At 59.9% G+C, this 14,312-nt stretch overlaps 1 protein-coding gene across 3 annotated transcripts in view; it reads left to right on the top strand.

Annotated features, from left to right (window-relative positions):
• Bahcc1 (BAH domain and coiled-coil containing 1) overlaps positions 1-14,312 on the top strand; it is a 57,868-nt gene that overhangs the window by 36,082 nt on the left and 7,474 nt on the right. For 2 of the 3 annotated variants that reach the window (XR_007979743.1, XM_052194833.1), the window contains exons 5-19: positions 299-2,044; positions 2,249-2,357; positions 2,647-2,837; positions 2,946-3,104; positions 3,370-3,608; positions 3,739-4,069; positions 4,788-5,603; positions 8,415-8,617; positions 8,744-8,880; positions 9,400-9,528; positions 11,444-11,558; positions 12,425-12,710; positions 13,444-13,626; positions 13,707-14,008; positions 14,162-14,269. Coding sequence is in view for 2 of the 3 variants with exons in the window: in XM_052194833.1 (XP_052050793.1) it covers positions 299-2,044; positions 2,249-2,357; positions 2,647-2,837; positions 2,946-3,104; positions 3,370-3,608; positions 3,739-4,069; positions 4,788-5,603; positions 8,415-8,617; positions 8,744-8,880; positions 9,400-9,528; positions 11,444-11,558; positions 12,425-12,710; positions 13,444-13,626; positions 13,707-14,008; positions 14,162-14,269 (5,054 nt within the window). In the remaining variant the exon portion in view is untranslated. The remainder of the gene's footprint in view (positions 1-298; positions 2,045-2,248; positions 2,358-2,646; positions 2,838-2,945; positions 3,105-3,369; positions 3,609-3,738; positions 4,070-4,787; positions 5,604-8,414; positions 8,618-8,743; positions 8,881-9,399; positions 9,529-11,443; positions 11,559-12,424; positions 12,711-13,443; positions 13,627-13,706; positions 14,009-14,161; positions 14,270-14,312) is intronic. The other variant, XM_052194834.1, reaches the window with a different exon arrangement.

Raw genomic sequence — 14,312 nt, 5'->3', positions numbered from 1 at the left:
AAAATTTCATGTTCTACGCATGAGTATTTGCCTGCATGTATGTACAGGCACCCGGTGTGTGCCTGGTGCCCACAGAGGTGAGAAGGTGTTAGCTCTCTTGAAGCTGGAGTCATCGATGGTTTGTGAGTCACTGTGTAAGGAGCCAAACATGGATCAGTGCTCTTAACAACTAAGCTATCTCTCCAGCCCCCTCTTTGATTTGAGAAATAAAGCAAAACAAAAATCCCGGGTTGGGGACACTAGTCGAGACTCATCGCTGCCCTATACTTCCTGATGACCTTGGCACTCTGGTTCACAGATAACTTCTACCTGCGCAACCTGCCCCCACAGCCTACAATCCTCCCTGCCAACCACAACTTCCCCGGAGTGCCCCGAGCCACCCCTGCCCATCCCATCGGATCCTGCAGCCGGGACCGCATCGAGGCTGCCTCACTGCAGAAGGGTCCTAAGGAGTTTGACCGCTTCCTCATGGGTAAAGAGCTGGGCAAAGAGAAAGCTGGCAAGGTAGCAGAGGGCAGGGAGCGAGCTGTGGCAGAGGAAGATGGCAGTAAAGAGCGACAGAAGCTGGTGCCTCCCATGCCCGCTGAGGGGCCCTGCAAGGAGGCGGGTCCTGCACCCCGGGGGTCCTGTGAGGGCCGCCCCAAACACCTCACCTCCTGCCTGCTCAACACCAAGGTACTCAATGGAGACATGGGCAAGGCCTCGCTGGCCAGTTGTGCAGGGGGCATGCTGGGCAGGCCCGGAACAGGTGTGGCAGCACCCGGACGCTGTGCCAAGGAGGTGGCGGGCCCTGTGGAGCCTGGGCCAGCCTTCAGCGAGTGCCTGGAGCGGCGGCAGATGCTGCATCATGCCGTGTCCTACACAGTACCCTCTGGCCTGCCTGCCGGGCCACCCCCGCCCCTCAGCACAGGCCCAGCAGGCTCTTTCCCCTGCCTGCAGCTCCACGCAGGTCCAGACGGGCTCTGCCCCCTGCAGGACAAAGTCTCCCGGGACCTAAAGGCCAGCGGGCCCACCTTTGTGCCTTCTGTGGGACACCTGCCTGACAAGAGCCACTCTTTCCAAGTAGCAGAGGCCTGCGCCGTGGCAGGTGACGGCAAGGACCGGCACCTGGACGGGGCCATGGCCCCCGACCACGGTGCACCCTATGGAGTCTCCTATGCCCACCTGAAGGCCGAGGGTAAGGGCGAACGGCGACCTGGGAGCTTTGAGGCAGCTCTCCACCCCCGGCTGAAAGGCCTGGAGTATCTTAGTTCAGGCCCCGAGGCCCCCTTCCCTGGGCTTCCCAAAGGCAGTCTGGACAAAAGTGGGTACTTTGAGTTGCCCGCGTCACAGGACTGTGCCCGGTCCAATCACCAAGACCCACTGTGTGGGAAGGCCACCCAGGCCTGCTGCACTTTAGACAAAGTGGCCAACAAAGAGGCCCCTGCTGGCCCTCCTGGGGGCCAGAAGATAGCCAGGATCCGGCATCAGCAGCACCTGGTGGCTCCTGAAGTGGAATCAGGAGGCAGCGGGGCTGAGACTAAACGCAAGTCCGTGGAGCTGGCTTCCCTGGGTTACAGCGGGCACCACATGCCTCCATGGGGCGTTCAGACAGGCCACGACACCTCCATGGCCGTCCTCGAGGAGCGGAAGGGCAGCGCCTACCTTGACCCTTTTGGAAGTGGCCTGCAGCAGGCAGCTCTCCTGTCCCAGGAGCTGCCCACGCCACCAGATGAAGTCTCGGCCATGAAGAACCTGCTCAAGTACAGCAGCCAGGCCCTGGCTGTGGGCCAGAAGGCTCCGTCCGTGGGCCTGGGGGGCCTCAGAGCCAGCTGTGTCCAGCAGGAAGCCAGGTTTCCAGCCACGAAGGGCCCTGGCCCAGTGGAAAGGCCCGACTGTGCCCGCAGCAGGGAGCATGAGGCCTCACACGGAGACGGGGAGGTGCGACAGCCACCTGTGGGCATCGCCGTGGCCTTGGCACGGCAGAAGGACACCGTCAGCCGGCCCGACGCAGCCTACAATACCAACAGTGGGCGGCAGGGCAGGGCAGCCCCCACCTTCAAAGGTAGGATGTTCCTGGTCAGGGAAGCGAGGTAGATCCACAGTGATTCTTCCTGTGACCCCGTGGACTCCCTACTTCTGCTCCTCCAAAGCCCCCAGGGCCGGGGGACCGTGCCTTAGTTCTTCAGCCCTAATTCAAGGCTTGAGGTAGTCAGTGGCTCTCTGACTATACCACAGCCTGGTTTCTCTGCCATCTTACCTTGGTCAGCTAACGGAGGACCGCGTGCCACCCATGCACTGGACCTGGAGAGTGAGGAGGAGAGGTCGCGGGCCAGCGATGACCGCCTGGGGCTGCCTGGCCGTGAGCTGCTGTTACAGTAAGAGCTGAGTGGCGGGCCTTAGTGGCTCTGCCCTCTCAGAGCCCTCCTGGGAGGAAGGGAAGTGTCACGCCCGGGACATTGGTCATGTGCATGGCATCCCAACATTCCCAAAGGGTCCCACCCGCTTACCCCCTGCCAGCAGCGCCACTGCTGGAAACTGAGGCTCAGAGCCTGGGCTCTGCTAGCAACCTCCACCTCCGTTTCCTCTTGCAGGTTAACAGTGTGGAGGGGCTGGGGTTGGGCAAGGCAAGAGAGGGGGACAAGCTGGTTCTTCATAATCTTACAGAGACAATAAAGACCTCGTGGAATTTGCCCGGATCCACCCTTCAAGCGGTTGCCCTGGAGACCTCCCCCCCCACCTCATGATGCAAGGCAGCCAGCTGGGCGGGGACCCAGCCCCTCACCCCCATCCTGCCCACCCCCACTGGCTGCCCCGCACCCGAAGTCCCTCCTTGTGGATGGGGGGACATTCCTATGGTGAGTGCTCCCAAGAGCAGACTGGGAGGCGTGGGGTTGGAGGTTATCCTGCCCCGGCAAGCCACCTGAGAGGCTCTCTGGCCTGAATGCTGCCCTTCTGCCCCTCAGGCCTCGGACACCCCGCCCTGCACCAGAACCTGCCCCCTGGCTTCCCAGCTTCCGTGCCCGGCTCCATGCCTTCAGTGTTCCCCCTCCCCCAAGATGCAGCCACACAGCTGGTCATCTTGCCCTCGGAACCCACACCCCATGCCACCCCTCACACACTCGGTAAGGACCTCTCCAGTCTGCACATGGGGACCATTAGCAGTGGATTTGAGAAGGGCAGCAACAGTCTTGATAATGGGGGCTGGGGCGAGGCAGGAATACAGCCGGCCAGGACCCAGGAGAGAACTGTAGCTTATCTCCCCAGGGTCGGGTCAGGATGGGCTGAGAAGAACTGAAGTGAGAGGGAGCTGGTGGGTCAGAGGGAACCTGGCCCAGGTGGGCCCTTCCTCTCTGACTGGAACTGAGAGTCCTCTGGCCCTGCCTGCAGCTGAAGCTATGGACCAGGCCTCACTGTGGCCCCCCATGTATGGGGCCCGGGGCCCTGCCTCACACATGCAGCACCCTGGCCAGCTCCCTGTATACTCTCGATCCCAACTGCTTCGGCAGCAAGAGCTATATGCACTGCAGCAGCAGCAGCAGCAACAACAGCAGCAGCAGCAACAACAACAGCAGCAGCAGCATCGGGTCACGCAGGCCCTGGAGCTGCAGCGAGTTGCCCAGTTCCAGGTACCATGTTCCCAACAGCCACCAAACCTGAGATCCAAGACAGTGCTACCCCTCCAGATCCCATGCAGATGGGCCGCAGGGGTACTGAGGGTGTGGCCGTCTGAGTCTCTTCCTCCCATCCCCCCAACAGCGCAAGCCCGAGGATCGTCACATGGAGCTGGAGGAAGCTGTGCAGGAGAAGGCCCCAAAGTCCACCCACAAGCCAGTTGCCTTAACCCCCATGGCCAAGGGCACCCCCCCATCCGCCACTGCGGGCCTGGTCAAACTGTCCCCCTGCTGCCAGTCACCCACTCTGAAGACCCCTGCGAGCTGCCCCACACCGCCACCTCGGCCCGGCGCCCCCTGCACTTTATCCACCTGCCCTTCTGGCAGCCCAGGGCCTGGCTCCAAGGTGCCTAATACCAAGGACAAGAGTGAAGAGGGCCAGCGGGCTGGAACCGACCTTACCACGATGGAACCAGGTGAGGGAGGGAGTCTCTTTGGCCTGGCCAAGTCCTAACCCCTCCCGGGTAGACATTCTAGTCCTTAGGCAGTAAAGCTCTTCTTGCGTTTCCCTCTCGGCAGCCTTCTTATGAGCCTCCAGGTAGTGCAATGGCCCAGCCCTAGGCCCCTCTTTGCCCTGGGTGGATGGGGCAAAATAAGAACCAGACTCACACCTCGGCGCCCCGATCACCAGCTTGCCACGGAGGGTGGCATCAGACTCGGGACCTGTCCCCAGCCAGTGAGCCCAGATTTTAACAAAGCTGAGACAGAGGACAACATCAGTAGCTGGGGCTAGAGAAATAATCTGCCCTGCCGGGGGCAAGGAGAGGTGGCTGTGCCGGGGTCTTGTGTCTCTTAGCCTATGGTTTTCTTTGTCTGTCTGTCTGTCTGTCTGTCTAGAGTTAACTGGGCATAGTGCCTCTCACATGCTGCCAGCTTGTTCTCGTTCAGGGAAAACCCGATTCGAGCGCCGTGGTTTAAAAATCCCTCTTTCCAGACAGCCACAGCAGAGAGGCCCCCAGGATCTCTCTGCGGGTTCCTGGTTGGGGTGGCGCTGGTTCTGAAGGCTGTCCTCTTGTCCCTTCATCCCCGTGTCTCCTGTCCTCTAGTCCAGGAAGCCTCCGTCCTCTCTCGGGCGTGGGACTGCACTGCCTGTGCTGTTGGCGGCTGGCTCCTCACCTGCGCTTTCTTTTACAGACCCGCCTCCAGGATTGAGCCCCACAGCTGGCGTGGACTTCTCCCTCCCTTCAGATGTGCACTCCTCTGACCTCCCAGACCCCAAAACTATGCAAACCACTACCCCAGGGACTCGGCCTGAGCCCACAAGGACGTTCCTTCCTGGGGAGCCACCCCCCTGCAGCCCCAGGAACTTAGAAGAACCTGGGCTGCTCTCGAGGGCCAGGGATGCCACCCAGGACCTTGCCATCCTACCCCCTCCTGTTGAGGGGGGACTCCCACCAGGGAAGGCAGAAGACCTCAGCCCACTGGAGGGGTTGCAAGCACTGAAGTTTGGAGACCTCCTCGACGGAGGGGGGACTGAGGCTACTGGCCAGACTAATTCTACTCAGGGAGGGATGCAGAGCGAGAGGGCTGTGGATCGGGGGGTACCACAGCCCCCTTTGGGAGCTACCCCTCAAGCACTGGAACAGGTAGCAGCGAGCCCAGCTGCCCTGGACAAGGACGAAGGTCCACAGACGGTCCCTGATGTGGCCCAGCTACAAGAGGAGGAGGCCCAGCTGGAGGAGAGCGGGGGAGACTCAGAGGTGGACTGGGGGACTCCCAACCCTAGCCACCCACCCAAAGCGCTGCCAGGCTTGGATGCCTTGGTGGCTGCTACTGTGGACTTAGGGGACCTGCCTGACATCAGCCTGCCAGACCCTCAGACCCCAGCAGCCCCCGTGCCCGTCAGCACGGCTCCTCTGTCCCATAGCTCAGGGATTCATGGGATTGCCCTGCTCAGTGAGCTGGCTGACCTGGAGATCCAGCGGCAGAAGAGCGAGCTGGCCTTGCAAGGTGAGCCTCGGCTGCAGCATCCTTCCCTGCTACCCTGAGCTGGGCCCTCAGGGTCAGACAAATGGTAGCCTTTGGCCTGGAGCAGCTGTCCCTAAAGAAATCCTCAGGGAAGCCCCAATAGGTCTTCCTTCATGGAAATCGGATGAAGGTGTACCACCTGCCACAGGGTACACTCACTCTAGCCTAGAGGAGCCACCTGATCCTGGACAGGGCCTTTGAGGCCAGGATCACTCCTCTGTGGGGCGTTCAAGCCGTAGGGGCGCTAGGGCAGCCCTCTATACTGTCTTCACTTCTAGGAGGGCATGTTGAGGCCTAAGGCAGAAGTTTAGGTGAGGTCCTGGTAGCCAGGAATCTCCAGTCTACTGCTTTGTCCAGGCAGAGACACCAGACTTGGAGCCCTGAAGCCCCTCAGGAGGTTTCTCACACACCAGGGTACAGGCTTTCTGTTTCAGGCTGGTTTGGGGGACAAGAGTTCCCAAGCTCACCCAGCCAACCACCTCAGGGCCCTAAGATAAGGATAATAGGATGAGACCTGAAGCCTAAGCAGTCTCTACTCATCAGGGAGACCCCACACAGCTCCGCACTTGAAACCCCCCTCCTTGCTGCCAGAGAAGCAGCTCACTGCCACCCCTCGTAGCTGCAGAGGAAGCCCCTCACTGAGGAGTACTGCTGGCCGTAGCCCAGCAGAGTGTTTACAGAAAGACAGTGAAGTCTTCTGGCTCAGCCGTTTTCCTGATGCCTAAAGCTCCCAAGACCCTTGTCCTCAGCTACACCAAGGGCTGCAGCCGTGGCCTGGCCTCAGACCCACCAGGGCAAGAGGCATGAGGAAAGTGGGTGGGCAGTGCCAGGAAGTACAGACTGGAGGAGCTGCTGGGCTCTGTAGGGGGAAGAGACTCAGGAACCCTGGCTAGATCCCTGCGGGGGCCTCACTTGAGTAATGGGGAGTCCCAGAATCAAGGCGAGCGGCCAGGGCCTCCCATATAAAGGGAAATTCATGGCCACCAATCAGATGCTGGGTGCTGTGTTTGCACGTGCCGCAGCCGCCTGGGAATGTTGGCAAGACCGCAGCTCATTCGCTGAGTGACTACCTTTAAAGTGTGTGTGGGGGGGGGAGGCGTTGTGTAACCAGGTGTGGGTGTGGCAGCCAACAATCCAGGCCTTACCCACCATACCCTACCTTCTTCCCGGCCCCACAGTGGCTGATCAGAAGGCAGCTAGCTGTGGCTGAAATCAGCCAGGTCAGCTTCTTCCACCAAACCATCTGAGAAGAGACAAACAGGGGACATAGGGACAGAGCCAGCTGCCGGCACCAAGATGGAAGGGAGACCCTCGGGCGGCCCAGGCCTGGCAGAGCCATCGGTGCCAAGCACTGGCCTCGGGTACCAGCAGCAACGGAAGGGCTCACATCTGACCTAGGTTTACAGCGGGCCTTCCCTGGTGATAAAAAGCCTACCGTCTTCCTAGGGAGAAAGCCAGACTTCTGTCCTCTCGTTGCTTGGGGCCTAACCCTGTCTCTAGGCTGGAAGGTCTCCCGAGTAGAGAGCTTGGCAAGGGAAAAAAAATTATGCCCAAAAGTTTGAGCATTTGCCAGCAGCCCCTCCAGGCACCTCCTGGCATGGCAGAAGCAACCTCTGAGGGAGGCAGCTCCTTAGCCTGTCAGCTTGGCCATGTGTTGGCATCCCCGTTACCTCGTGTACTTGACACGGGTAACTGCCATCACTCTGGGGTACCATCACTCTCCTCCTGTCGAGATTCAGACGGTGAATTTTTGGTAGGTCCTCTGGGGCACCTGTCAGCTGTCGTCAGCCACCTGTGTTCCCTGGTGTAGAAGGTTCACAGCCCCTCTGGCCTGCCCCTCAGTAATGCAGAAGCACTGTGGGGCCGTGGAGGCCTCCTTTTCCTGGCATACCCCACCCCCACCCCGCACTGATATCCTGGCCTTGTTGCCCTTCCTGGATTCGGAGCCTTTCCCGCTACAGTGGTCCGTTGCTGGCACTACTCTGGTAACCAAGTTGTGTGGGTTCAGACGCCCCACCCCTGTGTACTTTCCATCTGCCCCCGTCTCCCCTGGAGCACGTCTTTGCTCTCCAGAGTCATCTCACAGTCCTCAGCTCCGGCTGTCTCTGAGGAGCCTGATTTCCTTCCAGTGGAGAATGGTGTCAGATCATGACCAGAGTGATAGGGTACCCATTGCCACGGGGTCGGTTTCTAAGAGGATACCTTGACTTCTGCTCAGACCCCACTGGGCTCCACTGATCCTTCTTACGTGTCCTTGTGGGATCAACTCAATCACCCGCAGTCTTTCATGGTGTCTCTGCTCCAAGCTTCTTCCCTGAACCTGTGCTACCCTCTGCTGGCCCAGTGTTGAGCCAGCCCTTGCTGTCCCGTCCAGGTGTTCCTTCTATGTTCTCTACTCCTGCTGCCTAGACAGTACACATGCCGTGGGAGGGTGGATGGGTCGTGGGTAGCTTCTTGTGACTGTAAATCGGTCTCTGGAGCACGGCTCGGTGCGTGGGCCTAGGATTTGGGGAGCATGGTCTGCCTGATTGTGTGCTTGGTTCGTGGCCTCAACATCCTCCGTCTGCTCACTCCCCAGAGTCCGAAAGAGTGGGCACACACACACTTGCAGGCATCTACGGGACTTGCCCTGCGCTGTGGCCTGGTGGTAGATGTCCCCAGCTGTATCCTGGCAAGCAGGCTTCTCTCCTCCCTTGGTTCTCACAGCCTGAGGCTGGGACTGTGCTGGGAAGGGGGCTGACTTCAAAAGTCTCTTGGGAGGGGGCAGCAAATGACCCGTACCTCTCCCTCCAGCAGAGGATGAGGATGTGCTAGCCTTCAACCTGCAGCATCTGGCCACACTAGCCACAGCCTGGTCCCTAGTGGAGGCTGCTAGCCTGCACAGCTCAGTCACTTCACTGCAGGCCCCAGCTGCTGACCCAGACACAGGCCCCAGGCTCACCGCTAGAATGCAGATTCTGCAGCGCAAGGACACCTGGGCCCCTAAAACCAAGCCCGTAAGTGAGAACTGCACTCATCCGCTCATGGATAACAAGCCCCGTGCATGCCTGGGCTACGTCCCACCCACCACACCATGCCGTGAGCCTCGCAGCACTCAGGTTCCTGAACTCTCTCGCACACAGGTATGTCCCCTGAAGGCTGCCATCGATCGGCTGGACACACAGGAAGTGGAGATGCGCATGCAGCTGGCAGAGCTGCAGCGGCGCTACAAAGAGAAGCAGCGGGAGCTGGCTCGCTTGCAGCGCAGGCATGACCACGAGTACGACTCTCTGGAAGGGGTAGCACCATGGTCCCTACTGGCTCGGCGTGTGGGGAGGCACTCTGGGGCGGTTACTGGGCCCTGTGCCACCTTGTAGGCGGTGGCCATGCAGGAGCAGCCTGGAGACTGGGCTCTGCCGGGTGCTCATGAGACCTGGGCGGCCAAGCAGAGGGGTGAAGCCCGGGTGGGTGGTCATTTGGCAGAGGGCAGTGGTGGCTGAAGCAGCTAAGAGTGTGACCGAGGAGGACTCAGAACCCATGTGGTAGCTGGGACCTGCTGCAGGAGCAGAAGAAACCTGCTCAGTTGCGTGGTGAGAGATAATGTGGGCTTCCCGACCAGTGTGGACAAGGCAGTTAGATCCCAGGGTAGAGCAGGAACCTAGCTGAACCTGACTTCACCCTGACAGCCATTACACTGCGAGCACTCCTGACCCTGTGTTCCTCTGCAGGGCGATGCCCTCCAATAGCCCTGGGGGTGGAGTGTTTTGAGGTTTTTTAACATCCTTTCTGTGGCCCCCAGGAGAGAGGAGAGCTCACGGAGCCCTGCACGGAGGGGGCCTGGCCGGCCGAGAAAGCGCAAACACTCAAGCTCTCTGCCTGCTCTGCGCCCTGGGGGCCAGCTTGCCAGAAGTGAGAGCAAGAAAGCCAAGTGAGTCTGAGAGCGACCTGCAGGGCAGGCCGGGGCACCACGAGGGTCACAGGTCCTCTCTGGCTTTAGGGCCTGCTGGCTCCCCGCACACAATGTCTGAAGGCCTACTGTGTCCCCTACCAAAGCCTGAAGCCGTGACAAATGTCCAGCAGATAGCCCTCCGTGTTGGGGACTGGCACGACCCAGTACAGACGTCCTCTCTCCATGCCTGGCCGTCAGTATCAGCGCCCCCTCCTGGGAAGCCACAGCCTAGGCTTGGCTGCACCAACTCTGGGAACCTGGCTGTGGCTAAGGTTGTGGCATCACCCCACCGGAGCCACCGGCCAGCCCTGGCCCCTTGCACGCAGGGCAGCGTTGCGTAAAAGGCTCTTTATCTGCACTGTATAAAGTCGTTGGTCACGCTGCGCTGCTGCTCACGGCTGCCGCGCGATGTTATTATCCATTACCCGCCCGGCGCAGTCGTTGGCGCACTCCCGGGCTGGGTATAATTGTCCTTCTCGGCTACAAATTGCCTCTCCCGGCAGGCCCATTTGCATAAATCCTCCGAGCTCCTCCAAACACGATTGGCGAGCACGCGTGTGCACGGCATCAATCCTGATGATTTGGTAATAATAGTTAAATCGGCACTAAACGGTTCCTTCAATTAAGACAGAGGCAAAAAATTAATCTCAGGGCTTTATGTCACAAAACATTAGCAAACGTGGAGAAGGTTATGGGGTGGGGGAGTTTGTGTGGGCTACAGGCAACGGAGTGGGCTCACCGTATGGCTGGGGGCCTCACCAAGATGTCCTGTTACCCTACCCAAGCCAGGTGTCACCCAGCAAGGAGCATAGGGGGTCCCTCTGGGACCCTGCCTGAAGCGTTGGGGCTGCTGAGCAGGATAGAGCCACTGAAAGTTGGGGTCCGGTGGAGGGCATTGGAAGACCTGCTAGATGGCTGTGACAGACATAGACTCCCCAGTCCTCGCTCTCTGCCTCTGGCCATGTTGCCATGCTGGACTCTATCCCAGATCCCAGCAAGTAAGCTTAACCCTGTGGCCAAGTCACCTATGACCCAGAGAACCCAGAAGCCTTAGGATAGGGAGGATCCACGACCACAGCCCTCTCTTTCCAAAGAGCGGGTCTCCTGACACCGCACCCCCCAGCCCCAGCTCCGGCTCCTGTCCAGGCGCTCAAGCTGCTTCCCAGAGCCCAGGGAGGGCAGTAGGCCTTGGGCCTGAAGACTGGGCCTCCTCCATGCAGGAAGTGGGGCCAGGAAATGTGGCAGGAAGCTGGGGTCAAGGAGGCCCCTAGAGCTGCAGAGGCTTCCTGCCTGGCCTACCCTGCCTTCAGAGGTCTAGCCTCCTTGTTGGACAGGAAGGTGGAGAGCAGAGTCTGGTCATCGGAGGTCAGGGCCAGGCCAGGCCCTTAGTCCCCGACTGCCACTCATTTCCACCAGCAGCCAGTTTCCTTCTGTCTCTGAGGGCTAAAGGGTTGGAGGGTTGGGGGCCAACTCCCCAGCCGCTGGCTAGCTGTGGGCAAGCAGGCAGTGATGGTTTCCTCATGGGGAGGGAATACTAGGAACTGAAATCACTCATTGAACCCACTGGGGTGTCTGGGAGACAGGTCTGCCCACGTGGCATGAGAGTAGAGGGGTGTGGGGGTCAGGCAGGATCCCCCATACGGTTTCCTCAGTAGTTGCTTGACCACATTGACCCCTGAGCCCAACTACCAGCCTAGATGAACTAACTTACCATGGAACAGGGATATTGAAGCTGGAAGAGTCAGGATTCGAGGGCCCCAGGGGCCACCGGGAGCAGGTGAGACAGGAGGCTGTGTCCTGCATGATGGCTGCCCCTCAGGACACACCTTAGTGGCTGTATGTGGGGTCCTGCTGCCCAGGCCCTGGCGCTATGCCAACCACTGCCTTCCCCTAGGGCTGTTCGCGCCAGCCTAAGTCTGCTGTGTGCTGAGCTTCGTGGTGACGAGCCCCCAAGGAAAAGGAGCAAGCTGGGAAAGAGGCCCTACGCCGGCCTGCAGACGGTCGCCTCGGTGAGTCGCCGTAAGACGTCAGGCAACACCTCATCGTGAGACACTGGTAATGGGTGCCGGGTATTGAGCCTGGGTGAACCAGCTAGGGTTTGGTGAGCTTTGGATACCTTGGTTAAGGGAAATGATGCCACAGATGTGCAGGTATAGTAACCAGGGGCTGTTGCCTCCAGCACACTGGACATAGATTTCCAAGTGTGGCTGGTTCTCTGGTGTATACACCACATACACACACACCAGTAGAAGTAAAATATGCACAGTAGTGTACTGAAGATGGGAACCCACAGCCAGAACGCCTGGCTCTGAACACCATGTCTACAGTACCCGGTGGAATCCTGGGTCCTTACCTGCTTTTCTCACTCTCCAAGGTCCCAGACCTATTGCTACCTGCCTGTCCCCTTCATGTCAGAAGGCTGTTTTTCTTGCTTGCTTGATTTTGGCATGGTTTGGTGGTGGCGGTAGTGGCAGCTTCAGCCTCCATGTTCCCTGACTTTCTAGAACTTGCTCAAGGTCAGGCTGTCCTTGAACTCGCAGCCTCCTCCCATCTCTGGGCTACTCTGCATAAGGAACTCTTCTTTGTAATCCTTCCGTTTCACAAAAGCAGATGGCGTATACCCAGGATACACAGAGCCTTCCGGCTCCTGGGTCCGCACTTTTTCGCACTTTTTCTACCATATAAAGTCAGACGCGGGTGGAGGGGGCGCTAAGGTAGCCAGGCAGGTGTTGGCTCCAGCAGGCAGGATGTCCTCAGAGCCCTTTTCCAGACAAGTCTCCAGTGGTGCCCCACCATGGAGGAGGAAACCCACAGGCCCTGGGCTGATGTGGGGCCGTGACTGTGGGCGACACTTTTTTTCAACTCTCGTTCACAGGAGAAGGTGCGGTGCAAGAAGAGCTGTGGACAGTCTGAGTTGTCCTCGGTGGCCCACAAGGTGGCCCAGCTGAAACCAAAGGTCAAGAGCAAAGGGCTGCCTGCCGGCCTCGGTGCCTTCCAGCGCAAAGAGGCCGCCCCAGGCGGGCGCATCCGGAAGAAGCTCTCTAGAGCAAACAGTGTCAAGGTGTCAGGGGCGACGAGGCATGTGCACCCCGATGGGGACAGTGGCAGGGAGATGCCCAAATTCCAAGCCCAACCAGCAGTGGCTGCGGCACATGAGGCAGGTGAGTTGTGTGTGTGTGTGTGTGTGTGTGTGTGTGTGTGTGTGTGTGTGTGTGTGTGTGTGTGTGTGTGTGTCTGTGTGTCTGTGTGTGTGTGTGTGTGTGTGTGTGTGTGACTGGAGCATGGGCGCCTTGGTCACCCGTAAGGGGAGGGGGCCGGGGGCCGGGGGCAGGGGCGGAGCTGAAGGATGGGTGTAGTACAGGGTACTAACCACCAGATCAGGTGAAGTCTGAAATAGGCGGCTCCAGGGACAGCTTTTTGAGAAAGCTTTGGAAGGAGCCTTTGTCCCCACATCAGGGCGGAGAGAAGCCCTGGACACACCCTGGAAAGCAAGTTAAAAATAGCCCCTCCCCACCGCTCCCCTGCAGTGTCCGGCAGGTTGGTGGGGTATCCCTTCCTTCCCCAGCAGACAAGTCCAGAGGCAGCCTGGAAAAATAGATGTTTCCTCCCTCCCAGCCCCTCCTCCCGGGGCTGAGGCCGAGAAAGAAGGAAGTACTGTCCTGGGGCAGGAAGCAAGGGGCCAGCTGGGCCAGAGGGAACCGAAAGAGGGACGGACTCCCCAGAGCAGCTCAGTTCTGCAAAGTGGGGCTACAAGAGAGACAGCCCTGGTCTCCACTCCCTGCCAGACACTCTTGATGACAGAAGATGACAGCGTCATTGGCCATACTCCCTAGGTCCACCCCCAAGTAGCCAGGTCCAACACCAGTCACCAAGGCCTCTCTCTGCTGTCCGCAGGCAGCGGCTATGACAGTGAGGACTGCCAGGCACTCCTGGGGACAGAGGCGGCTCCCAGGGAGCCCGGGCTGGTGTTGCACCCAGGGTCTGGTGTTGCAGTGCTGGGACCCTCACCTTCCTCCGTGGTCAAGATGGAAGCCAACCAGAAGGCCAAGAAGAAAAAGGAGAGGCAGGGCTTGCTAGGTAACTGAGAGACCAGAGCAGACTGGGAGCAGGGGCCTGTGTAGCCAGGGTCCCAGTGACCGCCTCCCTCCCTTCCGCAGGGGCCTGCCGCCTCTCCAGCCCCGAGGGCGAGGTTAAGATCAAGAGACGAACGGTGAAGACCAAGGTGGGCCCGAAGCTGGAGCGGGCGCCAGGGCGGCGGCCCCCGGGTGCGCCGGGCAAGAAGAAAGCCAAGGGCAAGGCGAAAACTGGCCTCCGGACGGAACCTGGGACCGCCACCAGCAGGGATGCCCTCTTCAGCCCCACCCGAGCCTTTGCCTGCCGAGAGGAGGGCAGCAAACTGGCCAGCGAGCGCCTCAAGAGAGCCACCCGCAAGAGCGCCATGCTGCAGCCGGTCCTGAGGGTAGGTTACCGGTCAGTGGACCTCGGAGTGGTCAGTGGGCGTGACGCGGCTTCCTCCTCCCCCACTCAGCTCTGAACCCTGAGTAACAGCCCACGCTGGCTGGGGAAGCCATTCCGACCCTCACTGCTGCTCTCTGTCCACCCCCTTGACCAGCGGAAGAACGGGGCCTTGTCCATCGCCCTGTCGGCCCGCAATGCCAAGGCCATTCTGGGAAAGAGCAGGAAGCTGACGAAGGTGAAGAGAGAGGCTGTCAGCAAGCAGGTAGCAGCCCTCCCAGGCCAGGGCCTAGTGGGGGCCCAGACCC

The sequence above is a fragment of the Apodemus sylvaticus genome, chromosome 10, assembly GCF_947179515.1.
Source record: "Apodemus sylvaticus chromosome 10, mApoSyl1.1, whole genome shotgun sequence".
NCBI lineage: Eukaryota > Metazoa > Chordata > Mammalia > Rodentia > Muridae > Apodemus > Apodemus sylvaticus.
The sequence above is the reverse complement of the archived record's forward strand: the minus strand, read 5'-3'. Positions and strand labels throughout refer to the sequence as shown.